Source organism: Anopheles maculipalpis, chromosome 2RL (genome assembly GCF_943734695.1).
Source record: "Anopheles maculipalpis chromosome 2RL, idAnoMacuDA_375_x, whole genome shotgun sequence".
Lineage (NCBI taxonomy): Eukaryota > Metazoa > Arthropoda > Insecta > Diptera > Culicidae > Anopheles > Anopheles maculipalpis.
The window spans coordinates 92,838,314-92,861,691 of NC_064871.1; the positions used below are offsets into that span (position 1 = coordinate 92,838,314).

Here is a 23,378-nt window from a genome sequence, read left to right on the forward strand (position 1 = left end):
TGCTTAATGCCAGTTCGTTTACCAAAGAATTTGTCTAGTCAATTTTGTTTAATCTCTTAACGTAGTGGGACCTCCGCTAAAGTGGTCATATAGTCAAACAAATCCATCCATGAGATTAATTATTTAATGCAAAAAGAAGTAACAAGCTCTCTTTAAGGACATTCCAAAAACGGATCAGCTGATCATTATTATTAGTCTGCATCATATTATGAAATCCTGAATGATATTGATGAAACGTGGATATGATTCATTTAAATAAAGCAAACCTTTTGCTAGTCAATTGTGCTACATAATACGCCCGTATACCGTTTTCTCAATAATTTATCCATTGTTCCACACGGTTGCTAAAACATTTTCGTTTATATGAGTACAAGTTGTTGTTCGGGTCTATCTATTTGCTTCTAATTAAAAGGGTATCACATTGTTGATTATTAACACCAATTGGATGTGCACTGAACAAGTGCCACTCGGAGTAAGGATGAGTAAGCGCCTATTAGATGTAGCAGTAGCGTAAATAATAGTAGCTAAAGCTTACTCATATGTCCCTTCGTTCTACTAATCTATTTTAAAATGTAGCATGTATTACATATAATACAATATAGAAACTTTTTGCCAATTGCTTTGTTCTGCCCGTCCTCTGAGTAAAATCATCATGGCATCAGTGTAAAGTCGACCACCGCATTCTTTTACTTCGGGTTGTAAGCGCTCAGTGGTCATGATCGTGATCGTCATGATCATCACCTGCTCCGTGACTATGGCCATGGCTGTGTCCGGCTAGAAGAAACAAAAAAAAAAAAACAGAGGATAGATAAGCACAGTTTGTAGGTGAACATTCGTTACAATATCACCAGTTTGATTGATTGTCCTCGTTAAGCTATTAAAATTCGATAAGCAGTTTGATTGCCCATGACGCTATTTATCGAAGCGGATTGCGGGTTTTAACGCAACGCAGTGCCCTACAACAATAGCCGTCGTACAGCGAATTCGTTGAATAGAAGAGTAGCTTAACGTGAATCGCCGCAGTAAACGGATGATGGTTCTTGGAACGATTCAGATTGGCCTGTGGACTTATCTTATCGGACCGGCAATTTTGGTCGCGGTACTCAATAGACACAACGACTGACTGACTATGTTTGAAGTTAATAACGACATAACGCCTAACGGCAGCGGCCTATGCACTGGTCAGGCTGATGATGTTGTTGATAACGGTGTGAAGTGTACATGAATCGGCATAGGCCGTTGTTTTCCCGTTACATTGTTTTAACGGCGGTGAAATGATAACGGAAACTAGGAACCGTTAAGGGTAGGCGCGTGATTGCCAGGATTGATCTAATTGTTGCACAACGGCTGGTGCAAACGTTGTTGTCAAGTCGGCAGGTTTGTTTGCTGGGTTGCACATCTAAACCCTTCGAAGCACACAGTATTCCTAAAGTTGGTCCTAATGTCGATAAATTCCTCAAACCGTTCCGTTATCATTGTCTAGATACTAAAGGATGTCATATAACGGGGGATGATAACACGCGCACAAGATTAAGAATTGAGCACGATTGATTACAAAGTGTCGGGGGATAATGATGTGGGATAGCAGGTAGTTTACAATGTTATACAGAGATTGCGATAAGCTGGGTTGGGGAAATTGGGATGAAGAAATCGGTGGAATTCATGCAGGGTACAACATCTTTCCAAAGTAGGAAGTTATAATGCTTGTTTGAGGAGTTAAGTAAAGATGACACTTAATGATATCATGTAGATGCCGCCAGCGCACACTCGAGAGTGAGAGGCAGAAGTGCCACTCGATCAGAATGAGTGTTAGCTAAAAAAAAGACACGTTTGACAGAGGGCGCTCTGGACTAGACGACGGCTGACTCTTTAATTGATCAAGTGATACGCTAATGATCTGGATTGTACAATTAATGCACATTATTATCATCTCCGGCAGGGAGGTGAATCACTCACGACAGGCTAATTATTCCGCCGTTGATTGTTCGTTCGCAGCAATAGTTGTTGCAACGGAGCTGCCAGAACAATCAACATGAACAGGTTGTCTTTATTTAAATAACTTTATTACTCAACGAACTGTTAAAGAACAAACATTGCTATCAAATAGCGGTTGATAGATGATCTCTCAAGCTTTCAACGCACCATTTTTTTTAGGTTTTGTTAGTTTAAACAAACTCTGAGTCATTAGACTTCGTTCGTCTCCTAGTCCATTTTAAAATGGCTGCTTATCTTTAAACACATTACATTACAAATCATAAATTCATCAGACAAACTTTTTTTACGTTCTCACCTCTAATAGTAGCTCGACATATTATCCAACTACAACGCCGCGAATAATTATCCAGAGCGGGAAAGAACCTCTCATCTGGTTCGCGCATAGTGTGTGAAAGGAATATTTATCATATTTGAGCAAGTGTTTTTGTCAGTTTTTTTTGTGCGATGGTTTGCTTTCCAACCACGAATGTGTACAGCAAAAAAAGAACTTTTAAGTAGTAAATTTTGTCTGCCCGGCAAACAGACAGCTGGGGAAGTCCCACGCCCAAAGAAGAGAATCGCTTTTGTTTGTTTCTTTTAGGTTGGTACGAGACGAGCTGCTTTGAATGCATTTTAGGATTATTTATGAAAAAAACGAAAAGTCAACACTACCGAACGTAACCTATCTGGACTGTTTATCTTTACCTTCTACAGATCCAAAAAGTACCTGTTGTGGTTCAAGTGGTATGAAGAATGAGATATTAAACTTAAAGATTCTTTCATCAGGACGGTCCTTGTAGCGCAGTCTTAGTGTAATTAAACGCTATCCAGATTCTCTTTTCTCCTCAAGCCATGTTTTGGATATTTAAATACGGGTAATCAAGGTCAAGGCCTCAACGAAGAAGTAGGTTCTTTCGTTATTCTCTTCTAAGCAGGAGTAGCACATGGACCATGACAAAGCATTACGAACAATTAAGTGCTTTGTCTCTTGCTTTCTCGAATAAAATAGCCAACCACTGCATTTTAGGTTCCTTTCGGTGGGGTTTAATTTAGTTTGCGAGAACCGTTCTTCTCCACACACGCGGCATCCCGGTCAGTTTGGTAATGATATGCATTGGGGGATTATCTAATGTGTACCTACTGCTACGCTACGGTTACGCTACCACTTACCACTACTATCCCACATTTCCCATTTACACTACCAGTTTGACCCTCAAAGTACACATTCTACTCACTTGCGGCTTTGATGCCAAGCAGCAGACCAAATCCGGCCAGTACAGCCAAGAACTGCCACAGCCCGTTCGTGGGCGATACGGTATGATGATGATCATCAGCGTGCCCCTTTCCACCTTCATCACCGCCACCGTGACTGTGTCCCGCATCCTTCGCCAGAATCTCGAAGAAAATGACGTAGATCAGCGTACCGCTCGCAAGTCCCTGCAGTACCACCGACACAACTTCAATCGTTTGGTTCGTATCAGAGTTGACCGAGCTGAGCGCAATACCGATACCGATACCGACCGGACTCACGACCGAGTAGACAAAGATGTACGCCACGGCAATACGGAACTGGACCGCCGCCACTAAGAGCTCAAACGCCACACAGAACGCAATCACAAACTTGTGCGAAGCAACGGCCCCAAACAGCAGCCAAACGGCGGATGGGGATCGTTCCAAACCGACCGCCAACCCTTCGAACAGTTCGTGTATGGAGAGGGCAAGTACAATTAGCAATCCACGGAGTGGTCCGTTCGCGCTGGCCACTGCCGGCGCTGGCACCGCACTCGGTACGGTCGGTGTGCCATCGATATCGGTGATCGGATAGACGGCGGTAACGTTACCGACCGGCAGATGCGAATGTCCATGCGAAAGTTCGTGACCCTTCGAGTGAGCTTCATCGATTGCGATCGTGTCGACAGGCTTCTCCACATTGCTGGCAGCACGCGCATTTGCCGAACGTCGATGCATCCACCAGTGGACCAACTCTTCGGTAAGATAGATCATGAAGAATCCACTCGTGAGCAGAAATTCACCCAGCGGGAAGGGAAGATCGTCCGGCTCAGGTAGGGCACCGGTTTCTACCAACTCTTCTATCGAGTGGTTAATCTCGGGCAGCAGATGTAGGAAGGTGGTACTGAGCAGTGCGCCACCACCGAACGACAGTAGCAGTCGTATCAGGAACAAATGCGTACCACCGGACGGGGATGCTGGATTGAGATTAAACCAGCGCACCAGCTTAAACGGTACAAGGCCACACACCATGCTGACACTGAACAGTACCACCATCGAGGTCACTTTGGCGATCGTTGGCGTATCGTCTTCCTCTGCGTGATCGTCGCCGCCATCTTGGAAGGGGTTTAGCGTTAGTGTTCCGTTCGCGCCGGCCGCCAGCGTTTCGGTCAACCGCTCAGTCGTCGTTGCCAGGATGTCCATTTTGCTTCGCGTCGCTTGTCGTCTGTCTGTTTGTCCGGATTTTGCTACCTGGCGGTATGCTATTACGCTCTTGTAGTAGCGTCGTCGTCCGCGGTGCGCTGCGTAGCAAATGTTTTATTGATACTTAGTATTAGCACCTTCTGCTGGGGTGGTTCCTGTGTTCGGGTTCCCCACTCTGATCGCGATCACTCTCACTATTCGCGTGCGCGCCCCTGCCCGAATTCGTATTCGATTCGACACGTTTGTTCCTCTTGCAATGCTGCTGCTCTCGAACACTGATCCACCCGTTAGCACCTGCTAATGTCTTTCACCTTGCCCCCCTCAAGCACACCCGCTCCGACCACTCGCGCACCTTCCGTCTCTTCACATAGGCGCATCGAGCCTGCGAGTCTCTCTACACTACCTTTTTACCGCGCGGATACGCTAACCTAACTTATTGGCGAATCAAACGCGTACTAACTGATGCTCGGTTGCTGCAGGAGAACTATACGTAGCGCTTCCTGGCGAAAAAAGCCCCCTCCCTATACTACTCAAACCTCTGTAGCGCGCCGTTATCGTCGCACGGATTTCGGATGCTCTTGCCTGTATATCTCGCTCTAACCCTTGCGGCTGTTTCTATCGAGGGACGGTCTCTTGCCGGGGTTTTGCTCTCCCTTCGATCTCTCCGTAGTATGTTTCAGGGTGCGTTTTTGAGAATGTAGCTGTTATCTGTCGCTCCAGATCGTGTCGTCTCCGATACACCTTGACGTCCACTCCATCAATTCAGCACCTGCATATTGCTCGTTATCGAACTCACACGGGGTGAGTGAGCCTGCTTGCTGTTGCTGCTGCTGGTGGTCTCTTGACTCACCGGGCCCTGGTTCCGTTGTTTGAGGATGATGAAGACGGAGCGCCAATGATGATGATGTTTTGTATACCCTTTCTTTTGTTCCGTCTTCTTGTGATGCGGAAGGTGCTGCACCGTTGATGGTAAACAGTTGGCAGACAGCCTCGACGGGCTACTAGATCTAAATAAACGGGACCGTAGTTTCGACCAGCGCCTACTTTCCAACGATCGGCTCCCTGTGTGTCTTTACCAGCAGACGGGAAGAAAGCGAATAGTCGCAGATGCTTGTGCGCGACGAATTATTATAGATTATAGAATTATCTTCCCCTGTAGATGGTTCCGCGATGAATGACTAGCATAGTAGATGATACAGATCGCTCGCGTACGTGCTGAGCCTGTCCTGTACAGAGCACACACAACGATCGTATCTTTCGAAACAGTACAGTGCCTTGTCGCGTGCTATTTGAGGGGGTGCATTTTGTGCGTGCCAAGATATGGCATATAATGGTACAGTTCACAGTCCACTTGGGGGTTTTTACCACAAAATAGTCCTTTTAATGAAGCGTTTGCTAGAAGAAATGTTCTTTAGGCTGTACTGTATTAACTGTGCTTTGTTTATACATCCTGTATTTTAGCAGTGGAACAGTTTGATTTAAGATGAGTTCTAAGAAAAACCAATAAGGGCAACACGTGTAAGTACACGTGCTTCGGACCTAAGAAATACTTCCTGGTGGGGGTGAAACAACAAAAAACGCGATGTTCGTTCGTTTTTGTTATCTTGTAGTGCGTACTGTATTTGCTGAGAAAAAACGACATAACGCTTGGTAACGCCTTGGTGTCGTGCGAATTGCATGCATACGGTTCGTTGCGTTGATTTTCAAAACCAAAGATAGGTTTTTTTTTGCTATTACAAGAACTTATAGGGAAACTTACAATTTTTACTTATATTATTTAAATTCTGTTTAGAAAGATTTATGAAACCAATACACTCGTAACGATCTTCTAAAATTTAAACAGAAGATAATTTAGCATTTGGTTTTGACATCATTTGTGAAATGACGTTTTGATGTCATCTGTCATTTTGCGAGCCATTTTTCGTAGAACAGCAGCGTCCAGAACGTTGGATGGTAGTGGAAGTGTGTTGCTCTTAAATTTATTACCAGGAATTCGTAGTGTTATGGCCGTCGCACAGTGACAAATAGTACACAGGAAGTGTATTCTACAAGGTACGTACAATTCTACGCTAAATAATATCGATTACATGCTGTTTCTTTGTATCTCTTTGTGTGTGAAGATATGCACCTCCTAACTTAAGATTTATCATCTACAGTGGTTTCATTCTTCGGGTGCCTGTTTTTGAACGTTGAGTTTAGCCATGAGGCACGAAAACGCTTGCTAGAATGGGGATAATACACAAGGTAAGCGAATGAGAACGAATTATCGTAAGAAACTGCATTTTACCTGACACGGGAAAATCGAGACCGATTGAGTGTTTTATCTTCCTGCGACGATTGCTCCATGTCTTCCGAATTTGTCCTCGAGAAACAACAGCAAATGCTGCTAGCTTTGGTGATAGAGGGAACTTGTGTCGATACCTTTTTGAACCGCGGGAGAAAAAGAAACTAAGAAATTGATGTAAAGTTGAGGAAGAAATAATTCTTTAATTCGTACCTCTTCGGGAGGCAGTCGACATAAGCACTGTAAAATCTTGGATCCTCGAAGGGCCTTTTTGAAGGTTTTGTTCGTAAGACCGTAGATGAGTGGATTGACGGCGGCGTTCAGAAAGATGAAGGCCACTTTTGCTAACCACCACACAAAGACGAAGCTTTCGCTGAACTGCATGATTGAAGAAGAAGAGGGAGATAGGTAATTAGGGCTATCCCTGGATCGTTTTTGAGGGTAGGAACACTAGTCTATGTCTTACCTGATAATACTCGATAGGCTCTATGTTGTAGTAAACGAACACCATGATGGTGAACGGCACACGAACGACAATGAACGCCAGCAGGACAATGTACAGTGTCTTCGCTACACGGCTTTTGTACCGCACCACCATCGGATGCTGCCGGCGGAGTGCATTCCGTTCGTAGCGATCCAGCTTCACTATGATAAGCGTGTAGGCTACAAGCATTACACCGAGCGGTACCCATACGAGCATTACGAGTAGAAACTCCCAGTACGTTGCCAGTATGGTGCGATCCTCGTAGCAGTACATCTCGATCAGATTCTTCCAGTTGCGAACCTTGAAGTGCCGGTATAGGGACAGTGGCATTGCAATGCTAAATCCAACGATCCAGCAGAAAGCGATCGCTGCTACGGTACCGCGTCCTTTTAGCCGCGTACCGGACGACAGTACCACTGCCGACAGGCGGTCGTAGCTGATGACGCACATACCAAGAACGGATGTGACCAGTAGTCCTCCTGCGGAAGGAGAAGGTCAAATAGGAAATATTCCATAGCGTTAAGCCGTTTAACGTACCTTCAATAAGTCCTTCGAGTTTACATCCCACCGGCCCTAGCAGATAGTTCTGGAAGAAGTCGTGCGTCATAAAGAAGATGGGACATACGAGTAGGGTGAGGAAATCGGTCACCACCAGGTTCGCTATCAGCAGATGGCTTGGAGTGCGTAGTGTGCGGTTGGAGAAGATTACTTCCAGCAGTATGCCATTGCCGAGCAAACCGAACAGGATGATCGGTACAAACACGCACAGTTTGGTGATGAGTTCCGACTCGGGGATGGTGCTCCATAGCTCCAGCGGGTAGTTGTAGAGCGATGTGTTGGGCTGTGGAGAAACAAAATGTTCCAAAACATTACGCTGTCTCCAGGAGTTGACCGACAGAGAGTTCTAAGGTGATACTTACAGCCTTGGGTGCTTCCCAGAAAAATCTCGATGCAGGAATATAGTTTAGGGCTCGGTTTTCCGGTATAAATTGGAAGCCGGTTTTCATGGTGGTTGGTTCAGGGTTGCCGCTTTACAGTTACCAATTATTTACCCTATATAAAAGGATATAGTATTCAGCTGTACTTGTCAGAGTGAGCAAGCTATCCCACCAAGGGAATCTCAACGCTAGAGAGGCGAGATTTTCTGTCTTATTTCAAATATAGTGCCTACAAAATACCCTCCTAACACCTGTTGACACCTTTGAGTTTAGTGCTCCTGGTACTAACAGAATCTTACTTAACAGAAAGAAAATAAAAGAATCGAGGTTAACAGAATCTTACTAAATGTCGGTTATTTGTAGAGGGAGTATCGGAAGATCTTGAGTTACAGGTTCTTCTTCTTTTGGTTGGATAAATGACCTATTAGGTCACGGCTGACATCTATTCCCCTACTAAACATGATTGTATCACGTATTTGGATAGTCAATCTTCACTATGGAGGAGCGGTCCGGATGGGATTTGAATCCAAGTTCTACCATGTTCCATCACTGGTTCGCTTCAGCATTCGTGGAGCTAATAGTACAAAAAAGATTGGTAGTCTCAGAGACATGGATTCTATCTAAGACACAACATAGGCACGTGACTTAAAAAATTATCTAACGGTACGAACTCTGATGATGTGTATTTCAGACTTCGCTTTGTATGAATATCTGTTTAACTTAAATATGGATCCACGTTCAAATTCAATGCCCCTTTAAATTATTTAAAAGGCATATGTTCTCCTTTCTGTATTATGGCCTTTTTACTACTTTCCCAATTTTAATTTGCGGCTACTGTATTGCAAGCACAATTTCATACGTTTTAAAATTAACCTAAACATTCAACGCAATTTCACCAGAAACATGATCATAAAATTAATCGTCATCTCGCCCAGCCATCTGCTACCGTAGATCGTGTGTGTGCTCGTGTTCTGAAAAGCTGAAGCAATCTTTTTCCTGGCCAAGAACAGAGTGAAAAAAAGTAACAACACGGTGCTTGAAATATTATGTCGTTCGGCACACAATATATCATGATGGTAAAGCAAACAACATCTTCATCTTGTTGTCTCTCAGCATCATCAACTCGCAACCTCGCCACCTGAACCTCAACCTGGTTGCAGATTGAACCGTTCGAACGATCCAATTTACGGTGGATAGGCTAAAGGAAAACGATCTCTTGGCGGCGAAATACTGCGTCGAATGCGAAATTAATTGCAGGTGAGAAGAAAATTGTACAATCGTTACCAGGTGCGCCTCCTTTACGGCTGTGCCAAGCACATATCGCGCAAATACCTGGGTGTTACTGTGTACACGGCGGGATTATAGATGGCCGGTATTGAGGGAACGTTTTTTGCAAATCACGAGTCAAACTTTTTTTTTGCTTTCACAGAAGAACGTTGAGTAATTCTACTATTCTACTAACAAGTATTTCTTGAAGACGGAACGTACTCTCTTTTAATTATCCACTCTATGTCTGTCACTTTGAGTTATCACAAAGAACCGGATTCTGCCGCAACACTTATCATAACACCAAAACCACACCAGTCATCACAGCACGCTTTTTGGCAAATGGGTCCGAAAAAACGTCCATCCCTTCCGGTGCGCGAAACCGAACTGACCACCAAAGACGGTTGGACTATACCCGAGATGCACCACCGTCCGTCCATCGTTATCCAACTGGAACGTTTACATTAGGGAAGAGGATATGTTTTTTTTTGGGGTTACAAGATAAAATAATTCCTGTGTTCTCTCCCTCGCTGGGTGTGGATGGAAGCAGATGGAAGCAAACAAGAACTATTTATAGGTCAATAGAGGTTTGGGTTGAACCGTACCGGTCGTTGGTGTGATGGTGCAATTTCTTTAGTACGGATTGAAGTTTAAATTTGTTTAAAAAACACGGTTTTGGCCGGTACATCATGAATCATAGTGACTAAGTAACCGTGGCCCATTTGCTAATATTTTTGTGTCCCAGGATCTTTATTTGGAATTTATTCTTTACCTGATGTAAAGATCTTTTAAGCAATTTAAAGTAAAGGACAATTGCTCATCCGTACAACACATTTCTACCAACCTAAACCAATTAAAATAGTTCACATGTTATAAATTTTGCACCCAACTTGTAGCACCTTTACTATTTTCGCATCGCTTTCGCCTTTCCACTCGCTTATCAATGCACTATCCCGACCGGTCAGCCGGAAATTTAAGAACTGCCGAAACAAACAAACGCCATGTTGCTTCGCTCCCCTGTCCATCGTGTTCCGATTGAGCCCTGCCGTTTGTAAACACTTACCGCTCTGTGGCGTCGGTTCCGTTTGTAGTCGCACTAGCAGCAGGGTGTGGTGGATCAGATTTCATTTCCGTGCCAAAATCATGGTCCAACAAGTGGCAAGATTGCAAGGAAATTTTCCTTTGCCGGTTGGTAGTAGAGTGCGAACCCATTTTTAGCCGGCTTTTGATAAGTAATGACCGACGGTTGTTCAGGCATGCCATTTTAGAAACATGGAGTCATCTACTACTACACAATATTGACCTAACTCTACCAGTGGTTGAGCTTGATTTAGGCGCAAGGATTATGGCTGTCAACTGGCCATACTACAGACTACGGGAGCAAACTTACCGGGAGTCTGTGGAAACTTTACAGTCCCAGTGCTTACAAACGCTTTTGAGACATGCGTTTCGAGCGATTTTTGATCTCATATGTGACAAGGGACATAGGAGGAGCCGACACAATGAGGAGCTATGCGAGGAGCATACTCACAAGGCTCCATCTCAAACTGAGATGGCAATTATTCGGATAATGGACTGACAGACGACTGGGCAAGAACGTGAGTGGTTATTAATATTGTCGGATACCAAGACCGCGAAATAAGTAAAACAAAATCGGACATCCTCCTGTGTTGTGATACATCAAGTAAATACACTTTTAATTAAACTAGTGTTACTGTTTGAAATCATTTATCTAGCTTTCTAGCTTAAAATTGTAATTCAAATTATTGTTTACAGCTGTGTTGTGTACTTAAACCCTAATTTAGCAAAGCAATAACGCAGTAATTCCTACTTCTACAATTTTCTGGCATACTTTGTAAAAATTTACATACAAACGTTTGTTTATGTTGTTGCTCCTGCTGCTGCTAAACTGAAGCAGCAGCCTTTTTGCAGTGAGACCATGACGATGATGGAACTAATAATATATTTTTTAGAAACACTATTCCGCCTAACTTAAAAGTCTGAATCACAAAACTAAATGCTACGTAATATCCTTTACGCGGATAGGATAAAAAAGTATACTAAACCGTTGAACCGACAATTGGCGGACAACGGCGCGGGACCGTGAGCGGTTCCGGATTCTGCTGCGGCAGACCAAGACCGCAAAGCGGTTGTAGCGCCTGATAAGTAAGTAAGTAAAGTAAACCGTTTAACAGAAAAAAGACGTTTACGAAACGTGTTATATATTAAAGATCTGATTCGAATTTGTGGTATATGCATTAACAGTAAAACAAAAGATGGAAAAAATATTTACTTCTTTGTGGGGAGTGGTGGTGGTTATCTTTTTGGTAAAATTGTTAAACAAAACTGATTTGTTTGTGACCAGTTTCTTACGTATCTTCTTAACTGCTACTACTATTCCGTTGCACTAATGGTTCGTTTGCACAAACACTTGGCGGTGCTAGAGGAGTAGCACTCCCGTTGACGACCGTTAAGGGTGCACTAGTCGCGTATGACATCAGTGGATGATGGAGAGCAATAGCTGGATCGGGAGCATCTGTACCTTTTAGTAGGAATAATAAATTGCTAGCCTTTGCTGAAGTCTCTTCCTTGGGCGTTTGTTTCGGCACCGAAAGCGGAGGTTTTACTGTCGGCACTTTCAGAATTGTACGTTCTGGTGCTGCTGTTGCTGCTCCTCTGATGTGGTTGTTGGTGAGAGCAGTTGGATTTTTTGTACTCTCCTCCACTGTTGGCGTACCGTCGGTGGGCAGCTGTGGTTTACTTTTTACCGATACTAATACTGTCGTGAGCCCGGGGACATTCATAATCGTATGCTTAGGAGATGGAGCCGGCTGGCTAGGTTTTGCAACAGTTAAATCTTGCGCTGTGTTAGGCTGCTGCTGCTGCTGCTGCTCTATCGAATCCCTTATCACACCTCTTACTATCTGCGAGCAACTGCTAGCCATTAGCGGACGGACTACCTTCATGCCTAACAGCGTTTCCTGTAGCTCCGTACGTAAGTTGTTCGAACCGTTGCCGTTAAATCGTTCCTTCAGCTGATCGGCCGTTACGAATTGATTGTACACGGTGAAAAAGTCGACTCCCTTGGTGAACAAATCGGACGGCGGTTTTTTGACCGTCGTTTCGTACACTACCGGTGTCACGTTAACGGGTTTTGCAGTCGGAGATGGCTTCTTTCGCTTCGCTTTGTTGATGATATTAGAGCTATCTTCAGACTTCACGCTACCACTTTCGGCAGAAATGGACGACGAAGAACTACTACCGCTACTACTACTCGTGCCACTTTTATCTGGTAGGCCATTTTGTTGTGGCACTGGTAAAGGACTAGAAGAAGCATCCGGCAAGCATTTCGTCGCACTCGTCACGCGCGTAATCGAACACGTGCTTTCCGCCAGCAGTTCGGGTCGCTTTTCTTTCTTGTGGCTTCCACTTCCGGCACAATCGTCGCCCGCATGATTCACTCGCTCTAATACCACATCCGGATATCGTTTTATCATATCCGTAAGTAATGGATCGGGTAGCGACATCCTGACAGTGGTCTGTTGCGTGTTCACTTTCGCCGGTTTCTCTCTTTCAGCTGGCATCGAATGGCGCGATCGTACGCTGAGCGGATCTTGCTCGTCCAGCGAAACAGCACGCCGACTGGACGGTGCTTTTAGCACACAAATCCGTTCCGCTAACCCATTCGTACTAGTCTCGATGCGCAGCGGATCGGGAGGAGTGATTCCGAGCGCTTTTTTAGACTGTTGCTGCTGTTGTGCTTGTTGCTTACGCACCTGCAACTGATACTTGAGCCTGTGGGTTTCTAACTTCCTCCGTTCACGTTCCTTCGCTTCAGCCAATTTCTTTTCCGCTGCCTGCTTTTGTCTTTCCTCTTTTTTCGCTTCTCGTTCTTTCTTCTTAGCTTCCAACTGTTCGCGACGGTTGTTGGCTTTGCGTGTCTCTTCCGTTGGATCGTCCCGCTTGCGGGGTGTAACACTTTTGCGACCTTTCGCTTTACTTTGTGTCGTAGAGTACCAATCGTCATCGTAATCGCTGTCCACTTTCTTTCTCTTTCTTCCCGCTCGTTTCGGTGTTTTGGTGGGTTCTTCTTCCTCCTCTTCTTCGTCATCGAACGGATCGTACGAGGATGGTTTAAAACATTCCGGTGTTTCCTGTTCCGTGTCCGGTGCTGCTGCATCACACTCCACATCATCCTCGGTAATGCCACTGAGCGCTTGCTTCACGTCGTCCGGCAGATGTGGATTCTGCTGAATGTCCGTTAAATCAAGGTCAGGATTTTTCTCCTTAAAAGAAATCTTCCGTATGCTAATCGTAGGATTGCATCCCTTTTTCATCGGTTCCGGTTCTTTACCACCATCATCATCAATGCCTTCATCCTTTTCATCATTTGCTTCCATTATTCGTGGCGGTGGCCCCACAACACAAGTCGGATCTTCCGGATGTGGTCCAAAGTCCGTTCCATCCATCCACGATTCGTAACGTTCCGGTTGGAAGCGTTTCACGAACGTGTCCATAAGAATCTTTACCATGTCCGAGCTGCAGTAACACTGTGCCGCACGCTTACCATACTCGATCCATCGTGGCATCGCAAAGTTGGTTGATTCGGCACAGTTAAAACCATGATTAAAGCCGGCATGATACCCGAACGGGAAGGTAATCATTATTTCGTTCTCTTCCTGCGTAATCTTGTCGAACGGAATGTTGTGTTGTTTGAGTATTTGCGGACTGATCAGTGTCATCTTGTGGCGCAAAAAGGCGGAACACGTGTTGTGACTCGCCGGGAAGCTGGCTTTGGCAAGCTTTTCCAACTTTCGGCCATGTTCCGGTGGTACCGCGTACCACGTTTTCGGTGCCCCAAAGTGTAGATAGTTAATCGAGTACAAATCCATATCTTCGGTGTGCCATGCGAAGGTTGTTTTCCACATGCCGAAGTATAGATAGGCCGTGTTAACTCCATCGATCGATATGCCGTAATCTTCATTTACGTAGTCCAAAATCGTACCGAGATGATTAATGTTCCAGATCTAAAATGAAAAGCACAAAGTCTTTAGTAGTAGTATTAGTCACCGACAAAAAATCATCTTGTCGCTCTACTCACATCGCAGTCTTTATCGGTAATGCTTCCACACACATCAGCACCATAAATGGGAGCGACGTAGGTAATGTTTTTCCAATATTTACGCTCAAGATCCTCAAAATCGAAGTGTTTCGGTGTCGCGTAGCTATGCGATACATGAAAGGTCGTTAGAAATGTGCTTAAAACTAAATTAACGCCAAACCCCGCTATACAACGAAAGGCCCATAAATTAAAATGTCGAAAGGGGTACTCGTTATACGAGGGGTTGTAACGTATTTCGCATTCTGCTCTCTATTTTTCCTCATTCTATCTTACCGTTCAGTGCTTGCCAGTTCTGCAAATTGTTTCACCGTCAAGGGATTCTTTTGAATGTTGATCTGCTGATATAGCCCCTGCTTTCCGGCTACAACCTGACAGATGGGGGCCGGTATGGTGAGATTGAGGTCATCTAAATCGTATCCAGATTTCCGTGGAACCCATTCTGATGGCGGAATAATCTAAACAAAAGAAAGAAGCATGATTAAAGTTTAAATATTTCACGCGCGCATATAGAAAAGAAAAAAAATAATACGATAAGTTCATTCATACTCTCAGAGGTAAAAGAGCGTCCGCCGTACGTTTTTTTTATAGCGTACGAGCGTACGACCCACATGGTGAAATTGTTTACATCGCCTCTTTATCTGTGTGCGTGTTGTGTGTGTAACAGTGTGCGTGGCGATGCATGTGTAAAGTAAGAAACGTGCTGAGTATGTACCATACTACTACCACTACAACATGCCCCTCTCCCGACATGGACCGATTGGGAAGCATTGTAAACAATCATAAAAATCGCATAATCCCAACGTTTATAACATCAGACAGGTTTTAATGTAATAAAAGTATTGACAAAAGAGAGAAAAATAATCAAATGAGTGGGTCATAACCTGTTTTCGATTAAAAATGACCTTGCCAATATACGACAACAAAGTAGAAGCTTACTACGCTTTACGCACGGTTATCATAGTAGTGGTGTCGTCATCAAGCACTCATGTCAAAATCAGCTGTTTGTTGGTAGACTACACGGCTCGTTTTTATGTCTTTTTGCAATGAAAAATAAGTTTTTGAAGGGTTTTAGCTTGATATTACGTACAAATTTGAGTTATTGAACATTATATGCGTTACATTAATGTTTACTGTGCATATTTTGCTGTACGAGTGTGAGTAGGAACTCACACTGTGTGTGAACACACACTCATCGCTGTGTGAGTGCTTTTTGCTGTGTGAGTGTACTGTTTACGAAAAAAATGTAAACAAAACACTAGCCCCATTTGCACTGAGTGTCTGGCAACGTGCTAAGTGGGTTTACCTTAAGTCAGAACGCACCACGCACCTCTGTGCACTTTTCTAAACAAGCTTTTGTTACTATGAATGACTTGTTTTTCGTTACGTGTACCTTACATACTATGAATTAAAATGCCAGTAGTCACTTGGTTTGTGCCTCAATTCACCGATACTCACCTTTGCTAGGCCGGCTTTATGGGCCCCCTGTGATTCGATGTACTCTATATACTTTGGGAAATTCTTAAATTCCTCCCAGGTGGGTCGGAAAACCTGTATTTTCTGTACGCGTATATCTTCCGACATTGCGAATGTTGTTGTTTGCTGGTGTTGCTGAAAATGGATGGAAATAAGGGATTGATTAGTTACTTACATTTTTTCCCAATGAAAAGTAAATTGGGATTTTCATTACTAAAACACGCTACGAATGTATGGAAAGAAGCAAAATTATGTATCAAACATTAAGGATTGCATCATTGCGCGGGGAAGGCTGCTGTAGTTCCATTTTTACACATGTAAATTAGATCGAAAATTTGCGCTGCTGTTGGTTGGCCTACGTGACTTTCTTTAACGTCGCTTCCTTGCTGATGGGAAAGCTTCCTACACGCGCATCTGTCCCTTCATGCTGTCCACCCCAAAATCACACAGACACACACTCATACACAGGTATCTTAATCAGAACATGCACCTCTTTTCCTGGCGTGTGTTGCAGTTCCGTGCACCGTTTTCACCGATTCACTGTGCACCAACACCTAACTCTACTTTTCGAAACTGATGAATCTAGTATCCTTTTCATTGAATCCACTTTAATTACCACGGATTTATATTGTTCAGTAGAGTTGTTTTTTGCTTTTTGTGCCCCGTCTGTCTCTCTATCTTGGTCTCTCTTTCACGCACAAAATGGTGGTAGCAAAAAAACTCTCAAGCTTTCCCAATTCAAAACGCTTACACTAAATAGCAGATGTGGTTCACTGGAGACCTTTTGCGTTCTTTTATGCTAAACAAACACATACCTAGAACTTTTTCACATGGAAATGCACGGAAATTGCAGCCTTCTTTGGTTCTTATGCTGCGACCGAACGCGTACCAACTCCGTGCACGATAGGAATAAAATCTGACACTTGTCGTTTCATTGATATATGCTCCAACTCTCTTTCTCTCTCCTCGGTCATTGCGGTCCTATCTCTCTTGCGTATGATTCAAACGTCTGACGTCTGACTTCCAATGACAGTTATGCTGCCAGTTGTTTACAAAATATGCTCAGTCGGTTTGTTTACAATTTTAATACCACGCACGTTCGATGGAGAAAATCGATGTTTTTAGTTCAGTAAAAGCAAATAATTTACCGCAAAAAAATGCGTTCTGTCGACTGTGTCTCAGCATTATCGATGAACAAACGGTTGAGTTTTGTTGCGCTTCGGTGGATGTACTGTTTGACCGGATACAGCAGTGTACCGGTGTACGGGTATGTGCGGGAACACTCGTTGGCGTTCTCCTAACACGTTCACCTAACCGGAGTCTTTTTTATTGAACTAAAAACTTTCAGCTTATTACGTTTCCCGATATAAGCCCTAAGGTTTGTGATGGTTGTGTTTCGCAGCTTGTTATTTGTGAACGATTTGTGAAGCAATGCCGCGAGGTAGATGGCAAACTAACGCACTTACGCCTATACAGCGCGAAGCAGACAGAAGTCGAAAGAGGACAAGCAGATGAATCATTGGACCCCTTAAGGCAGCAGAATCGTGAAGAGGCCCTACCCGTAACAGAGGTACAGCATCCAAAGTCTAAATTAGATGAAAAAGGGTGTGTCACACCCTGCAATGCAAAGGGCAGTACCGGGGATGAGTTTTATGTGGTCGAACTTGTCGATACCAACCACGATTACGAGATTGACCTTGCTACGGAAACAGTACCCGTGAGCAGCAATGACAAAACTAAGGGTTTACCCAGCAAATCAAGATCCTGCAAAGGTAGCAAGAAAATTAAAAAGTTTAAATGTACTGTTTGCGGTACGATGCAGCAAAAGCTGAAACAGCACATGCTTGTACATACGGGCGAAAAGAAGCACGTTTGTCCCGTTTGCAAGAAAGCCTTCTCACAGAAGGGTAATTTGACGTACCACATGAATCAGCATACGGACAGCTATCCGTACGGGTGTGATAAGTGCGATAAAGCGTTCAAAGATCCACAATCCTTACGCTCGCATAAGGTACTTTTCTTTTAAAAATGCAATTTTAATTACCTAAACTAGTTTAATAACGCTTTTTTCAAATTTATCATTACAGCTTATACACACCGATGAGCGTAAATTTCGGTGCGAAGCGTGTGGAGAGACGTTTAAATATAAAAGCTCTTTGGTGGTTCATCTACGATCGCACACACAGGACAAGCGATATTCGTGCAGTGAATGTGGAAAATCGTTCATAACAAGGTAAGGGCTACTTTTCAATAAATGCAAAGCATAGTTTAAAATGACAGAATCCTTTACTTGTTATAGCTCAGGATTGAAAAAGCACCAGCGAACTCACACCGGCGAACGACCGTACCAGTGTACCGAGTGTGAGAAATCTTTCAAAGCATCTCACAACTTAAGCTTGCACCGGCTTTCCCACACCAAAGAGCGTCGCTTTCAGTGTGATCTTTGCGAGAGTTGGTTCAGCTACAAGAACGTGCTAAAGACGCACATGAAGCTGCATCTGAAAAAGGTAAGACTATCAGTTTTAAGGTAAAAAAAATATGGGATGGGAATGAAACGATAAACAACAACACGTTGCGAGAAGAAATAACTCCGAATAACAACATAAAATTCGGAATATCTTTATTGCACTTATGTCGGGGAAGTTCCGGTTTAAAAACAACTTTTCAGGCATGTGATGATGATATCTTATCAGAAAAATCTTATCGCAAGTCCTTCACACGCTTTTTATACCATGGTGGAATATTTCGAAAATGATAACACCGATTACCTTGTGCAAAAATAGCAAACAGGTGCAGGTGTGGGCGAATAACAGCGCATTTATGCATGCAACAATGCTGCATACCTTTATCGGTGCGAATCTTTAGCAATCCTTCTATCTTCTTCAATGCAACGCTTACGGCCATTATGCAATACCAATGCCGTGCGAACGTGCACAATTAAGAAATAGTTGAGTTGAATCAGCATCATTGCCGGAAGTTTGTGCCCGGTGCGTCTCGCTTAGTTAGCACTTCTAATGTCAAGTTCCAAAATTCCCCATACGCACTAGTCGCGTGTTATTTGCGTTAGTCTGGAAGCGTGGGTCGATTGCTTAAGAGGTCATTGAGAGAGCAATCTGTTCGAGGTCATGGGTCGCCGACTATCGGGAGTGTGTAATGTAGAAGCCCACTCACGTGAGCAGTTTTTTTTGTGGTCCCTCGTGAAGGATACGATACATGTCTGGTCTGTGGGAGAGAGAGAGTTCATTGTCATGTTGTGAAGTAGGCATAAATGTAAAAATGGAAGCTAATTAGTTCCAGGGCGTCGTGCCCGATCAGGGTTGCAATCGTTTGAGTATTGTTGTGCACGTCGTGAGTAAGTCAAGTGTTATTAACAAACTGCATTGTATGCATCCCGACGAACATCATTTTCGCTTGATCCGCAAGCGAAATTCAAAATAACAAATTGATCCCCCCATGGTTACGGCAGTATGGTTTAGATGAATATAGGAGAATTGTTTCCCGAATTTTTCGGCCGATCCTACACATTCAATCAATTATCGATCAGAGAGAAAAAGGTCACATTCACACACCGCAATCAGGGAAACCCTCTGTAACATATCACCGGAGATGCGCCAACCGCAAACCCATCGGATAGGGGTGGTTTTTTCCAACTACAAAACGGAACAAACAACCCGCTCGTGGAGCATAACGATGGGGAGCGAAAGAGTAACAGCAAAAGGGAAAAACAAATCAACTCGATCGTGATCGTGCATACCACCTTGAAACGACTTCGGGTGCGGGTGTGTACCACCAGGATGACAAATGTTGTATACTCTCGCGCGGTTCCATGCTTTCCATGCTGCTTATATAGTTGTGCACAAAATAGTAGCAGAAAGAGGGTTGGTTTGGTATACGGCTGATAAAGAGCGCAATTTTACAGGCCTTTGGCCTATCTATTGATGGTCATACCATAGATAGAACCTCACGACAATTTGCCTCAGTTTACGTTGCGGGTTACGTCTATAAATACGAGAGATCTTGGCCGGGATTGGTTTCTGCCTCGGTCACCAAACCGCCTCGTACATTTAGTCGTAAAAGAAGGTTGATTCTTTTAAAATGAAAATCAAATGCACACGGAGACGAATGCTACTATTTTGTACACAACTGTACTATCAACGCACCCGCTACTCAAACCTCGCTCTTGTGGTCTCCGAAGGTGATGGCCATTTCTCTCTCTCTGCTGAGCGTTGCGAGCAACGATCCACCCCGATTGGTTCCAGCAATCCGAGCTGAACAATTTTGGTTGGGTGGTGTGTATAAAAGTTTCTGCGTGCGACAGCAACGCATTATTCAGTACGCAGCCAGCGGATAGTGTAACCGGTGGACGTTTGTTTTGCAAAGAGGTGTCGTAATAATCCAGTAGATCGGTAGTCCATTAGTGCGTGGACGTGTAATTTCCAGGAAGTGAACAGTTTTCTGATTGATAACGAAAAAAAGCGATCGATATGTGGAACACCGTTGCCAGCAGTGGGCTGCTTGTGATTGCCGTTGCAACATTGTGCCATGGTAATTGAAGAGTCATTGAAGAAGCTCACCATAAGTCGGTTACTGAACTGGGTATAGTTTTCGGTGAAAGATAGGGAGTAAGACATTAAAGACATTGTGTTGAATAAATTTCACTCACTGCTTCGAGAACAGGTTTTTTCGCTATGCCCCAATGCGTCCGAGACCGTATCGATGTTTGTGTAGCCCGCCAAACAAAACATAAAATGCTTGGCAAACAGGTATACTGGTATCCGGGGGATGTGAGCGCGCCATTGAGTTGGTGCTGTCATTGAGACGAATGGCCTCGGATGCAACGTGCTGGATGCAAAACCAAACCGTACAGTCATCAGTAATCACTTCGTTTTTAGATAATCAGATAATGAAACTTTTGGAAAAAAAGAATGTTTGCGTGATATGGATAAGTCATGTTGCACAGCTTTCAATTGAAAAATGGGTTCAGTTCGTGTCATGGGACATTTGTTTTATCCTCCCCCACCGATTGTGTTGTAGATAGTGCAGAAAATATGTTCACAATTTCCGGACTTGATTTAGACCATTCTCCTGCTGTTGGTGTTGTACCACACTGTGTCATACGTACGTGTTCTTGCATTATTTATTGCAGGAGCGTGCGAAGAACCATGCCCCGCACCGCCCAAACACTACGCCGAACTTGGCTGCAAACCTATCCTAGACGAAGGTCAATGTTGCCCGAAAAGGTAAGTCCCGGTTTCCACCAATTTCCGGAGGTGAACGCTCTGATGCACCAGCAAGGAAGTACAGCGATTCCTCTGCTTCTTCCCCTCAAATAGGTACGAATGTCCAGAGTTGACTGATCGTGACGGTAATAAGTGTTACTTCAATGGGAAAATTTATCCGGTAGGCGAAAAGTTAGCGCCGGCCGATCAGGAAATGAATTCTTGCTCACCTGCCTGTTTTTGCACAAAGTAAGTACCGTTTGTTAGTGGTTCTTTGTCGTGCCATATTGCTACAGTACCTCTTGTCTTCATTCTAGTCACACCACACCGGCCACCTTCCAGTGTGCCAGTATCGATTGCTTCGAGTTTCTAGATGGTGGTTCCGAGGATTGCATTCATCAGTACTCGCTGCATGGATGCTGCGCCCAGAACACCATCTGTGGCAAGGAGAAGCTTAGCAAGCTCGCTCAATGCTATCTGGACGATAAGGTGTACTACGAGGGTCAGCGGATGTATCCGGCGGATGAACCGTGCCGATCTTGCCAGTGTAAACCGGGCTTCGACAATAGCACGATCGTTGACAATCCCAACTGCTACGAAATTCAGTGCGGGCTGGAACTACACGCCGGCGCTCGGCTGGCGATGGGTTGCATACCGATCTACTTCGGAAATCATCGCTGCTGTCCAATCTCGTGGAAGTGCCGTAAGTATTGTGGCGCGTGGCGGATTGTTTGGGGTTACATAACTTTTTTTTGTACCGCTCTCTCTCTCTCTAACGGCATACTTTTCCTTCGGCGACGCACAGCATCCGACAATGATGAGGTGATCGTTGAGGGGCGCACGGAGCAAACGGAGGTGCCGGAACCGAACATGCAGTGTAAGTTCGGTAAGCTGACGCTGAACAAGGGTGATGGCATTACGAGCGATAATCAGTGTGTCGATTGCAAGTGCACGGTACCACCGTTGGCCCACTGCATTCAGCGGGCCGATTGTTAGGTTAGGAAGTAGCTTAAGCACTTTTTTGTATGGCTATTATTTAAAGTTTGTACTTAACAGTCCAGCCCAGGCACGTAAAGATGCTATGTTTTGGAATAAATCGACCGATAGAACGTGTTAAAAAAGCGTGTAGTTACTACCGAACAATTGCGATTGGTGAGGTTTAATTCTAGGCTTCATTCTGTTTTTTAAAGGTTGAATAAATTAAGCTTGTATGAGAGATTTGGATTGGCTTGGTGGTGTAAAGTTACATCGTAACTGTGATGCATAATTGTGCTGAATTTAGAGTATTTTAAAAGGTAACTGCTCACCAACATTTGAGAGGTGAGACCTCCCGGTAGCTCTGCACTCACTGACGTCGAAGAGCTACCTCGAGAGGGCGAAGTGATACCGCTTGTGGGAGAAGAGCTCGGTGAGTGCGAAGAGCTACTTCGTGAGGGCAAAGCCGGTTAAACTAAAGGGGTGATGTATGTGAAGAGTGCGGAGTTTCCATGTTGAAATAAAAGAGCGCGCAGAGTCCTCAGTTTATTGAAGTGAGACTTCACGCTAGCTCTCGAGCTCGCTATTTAACACTAGCTCCAAGGAACCTTGGTTCCTTGGAGCTTATTTCTTATTTCCAAACAGGAGGCGTCAACGGCTTTTGTGTTCACACGACTGGTCCAGAAGTCAAATCCCATCCGGACCGTTTCATCTTTGTGACGGCGATTCATCCACGATGTATCAATAAGCCAAGAAGTATCCTACCGATATCAGGATATCAGCTTTTCGTTGAATTTCCTACATCACACACCCTCCTGCTCGATCTTAAAAGCACGATGTTGGTCGCCAGTTGCATACGACAGTCTTCGGTTTGTTTGCAAACGTCGTGTAACAGCCGGCGTGAGATTTTCATCGGATGTACAACTACACACAGTACAACATATACCACAACTGATTGGTGTAATGACACACACTTTGCACACAATTTAATTGTTCTTTACAATTTTAAAGAATCACCTTATTCCATCTCACACTGCATCAGCGGCGGAACTTGACAGCTGCAGGTCATTTTCGTATCCGCTGCATTCTGCTGTATGTTGAGCGTATCTCCCACATTTAGCGTAAGGCTGCCGTACTTGCATTGAAGGTTAGGATCCGTCGCCGGTTTGCCTGTAGCACCCTTCACAACACTGTCCGTTTGTTTAGCTGC

General features: G+C 44.3%; 5 protein-coding genes across 5 annotated transcripts in view; 1 reads left to right on the forward strand and 4 right to left on the reverse strand.

Moving 5' to 3' along the window:
- LOC126568448 (uncharacterized) overlaps positions 1-23,378 on the reverse strand; it is a 271,865-nt gene that overhangs the window by 247,752 nt on the left and 735 nt on the right. Inside the window, exon 3 of the mRNA XM_050224927.1 lies at positions 23,186-23,374. Coding sequence (XP_050080884.1) covers positions 23,187-23,374 — 188 coding nt within the window. The 3' untranslated portion in view covers position 23,186. The remainder of the gene's footprint in view (positions 1-23,185; positions 23,375-23,378) is intronic.
- LOC126568235 (zinc transporter ZIP1-like) lies at positions 707-4,430 on the reverse strand. Its single transcript, XM_050224680.1, has 2 exons — positions 3,210-4,430; positions 707-774 (listed from the first exon to the last, which is right to left on the reverse strand). Exons 1-2 carry the CDS (start codon positions 4,405-4,407, stop codon positions 707-709), a joined length of 1,266 nt encoding a protein of 421 aa, XP_050080637.1. The 5' UTR covers positions 4,408-4,430.
- LOC126568711 (neuropeptide Y receptor type 2-like) lies at positions 6,539-8,186 on the reverse strand. Its single transcript, XM_050225229.1, has 6 exons — positions 8,096-8,186; positions 7,713-8,016; positions 7,158-7,654; positions 6,905-7,069; positions 6,695-6,828; positions 6,539-6,628 (listed from the first exon to the last, which is right to left on the reverse strand). The coding sequence occupies exons 1-6, from the start codon at positions 8,180-8,182 to the stop codon at positions 6,544-6,546; spliced, it is 1,272 nt and encodes a 423-aa protein (XP_050081186.1). The 5' UTR covers positions 8,183-8,186; the 3' UTR covers positions 6,539-6,543.
- Positions 11,761-16,088, reverse strand: LOC126567901 (uncharacterized). The gene is made up of 4 exons (XM_050224249.1): positions 15,957-16,088; positions 14,775-14,956; positions 14,481-14,604; positions 11,761-14,406 (listed from the first exon to the last, which is right to left on the reverse strand). The coding sequence occupies exons 1-4, from the start codon at positions 16,080-16,082 to the stop codon at positions 11,761-11,763; spliced, it is 3,078 nt and encodes a 1,025-aa protein (XP_050080206.1). The 5' UTR covers positions 16,083-16,088.
- Positions 20,459-22,189, forward strand: LOC126568401 (kielin/chordin-like protein). Its single transcript, XM_050224871.1, has 5 exons — positions 20,459-20,519; positions 21,121-21,214; positions 21,308-21,442; positions 21,511-21,896; positions 21,999-22,189. The coding sequence occupies exons 1-5, from the start codon at positions 20,459-20,461 to the stop codon at positions 22,187-22,189; spliced, it is 867 nt and encodes a 288-aa protein (XP_050080828.1).

Coding starts and splice junctions, on each gene's coding strand:
- LOC126568235 (XM_050224680.1), bottom strand. CDS start 4,407: ATGGACATCCTGGCAACGACGACTGAGCGGTTGACCGAAACGCTGGCG. Junction 775..3,209: donor GCTTGGCATCAAAGCCGCAA/GTGAGTAGAATG, acceptor TGTTTCTTCTAG/CCGGACACAGCCATGGCCAT.
- LOC126568711 (XM_050225229.1), bottom strand. CDS start 8,182: ATGAAAACCGGCTTCCAATTTATACCGGAAAACCGAGCCCTAAACTAT. Junction 7,070..7,157: donor AGCCTATCGAGTATTATCAG/GTAAGACATAGA, acceptor TCAATCATGCAG/TTCAGCGAAAGCTTCGTCTT. Junction 6,629..6,694: donor TCTCGATTTTCCCGTGTCAG/GTAAAATGCAGT, acceptor TCCCCATTCTAG/CAAGCGTTTTCGTGCCTCAT.
- LOC126567901 (XM_050224249.1), bottom strand. CDS start 16,082: ATGTCGGAAGATATACGCGTACAGAAAATACAGGTTTTCCGACCCACC. Junction 14,957..15,956: donor ATAAAGCCGGCCTAGCAAAG/GTGAGTATCGGT, acceptor TCTTTTGTTTAG/ATTATTCCGCCATCAGAATG. Junction 14,605..14,774: donor GAACTGGCAAGCACTGAACG/GTAAGATAGAAT, acceptor TGTATCGCATAG/CTACGCGACACCGAAACACT.
- LOC126568401 (XM_050224871.1), top strand. CDS start 20,459: ATGTGGAACACCGTTGCCAGCAGTGGGCTGCTTGTGATTGCCGTTGCA. Junction 21,215..21,307: donor GGTCAATGTTGCCCGAAAAG/GTAAGTCCCGGT, acceptor CCCCTCAAATAG/GTACGAATGTCCAGAGTTGA. Junction 21,897..21,998: donor TCCAATCTCGTGGAAGTGCC/GTAAGTATTGTG, acceptor GGCGACGCACAG/CATCCGACAATGATGAGGTG.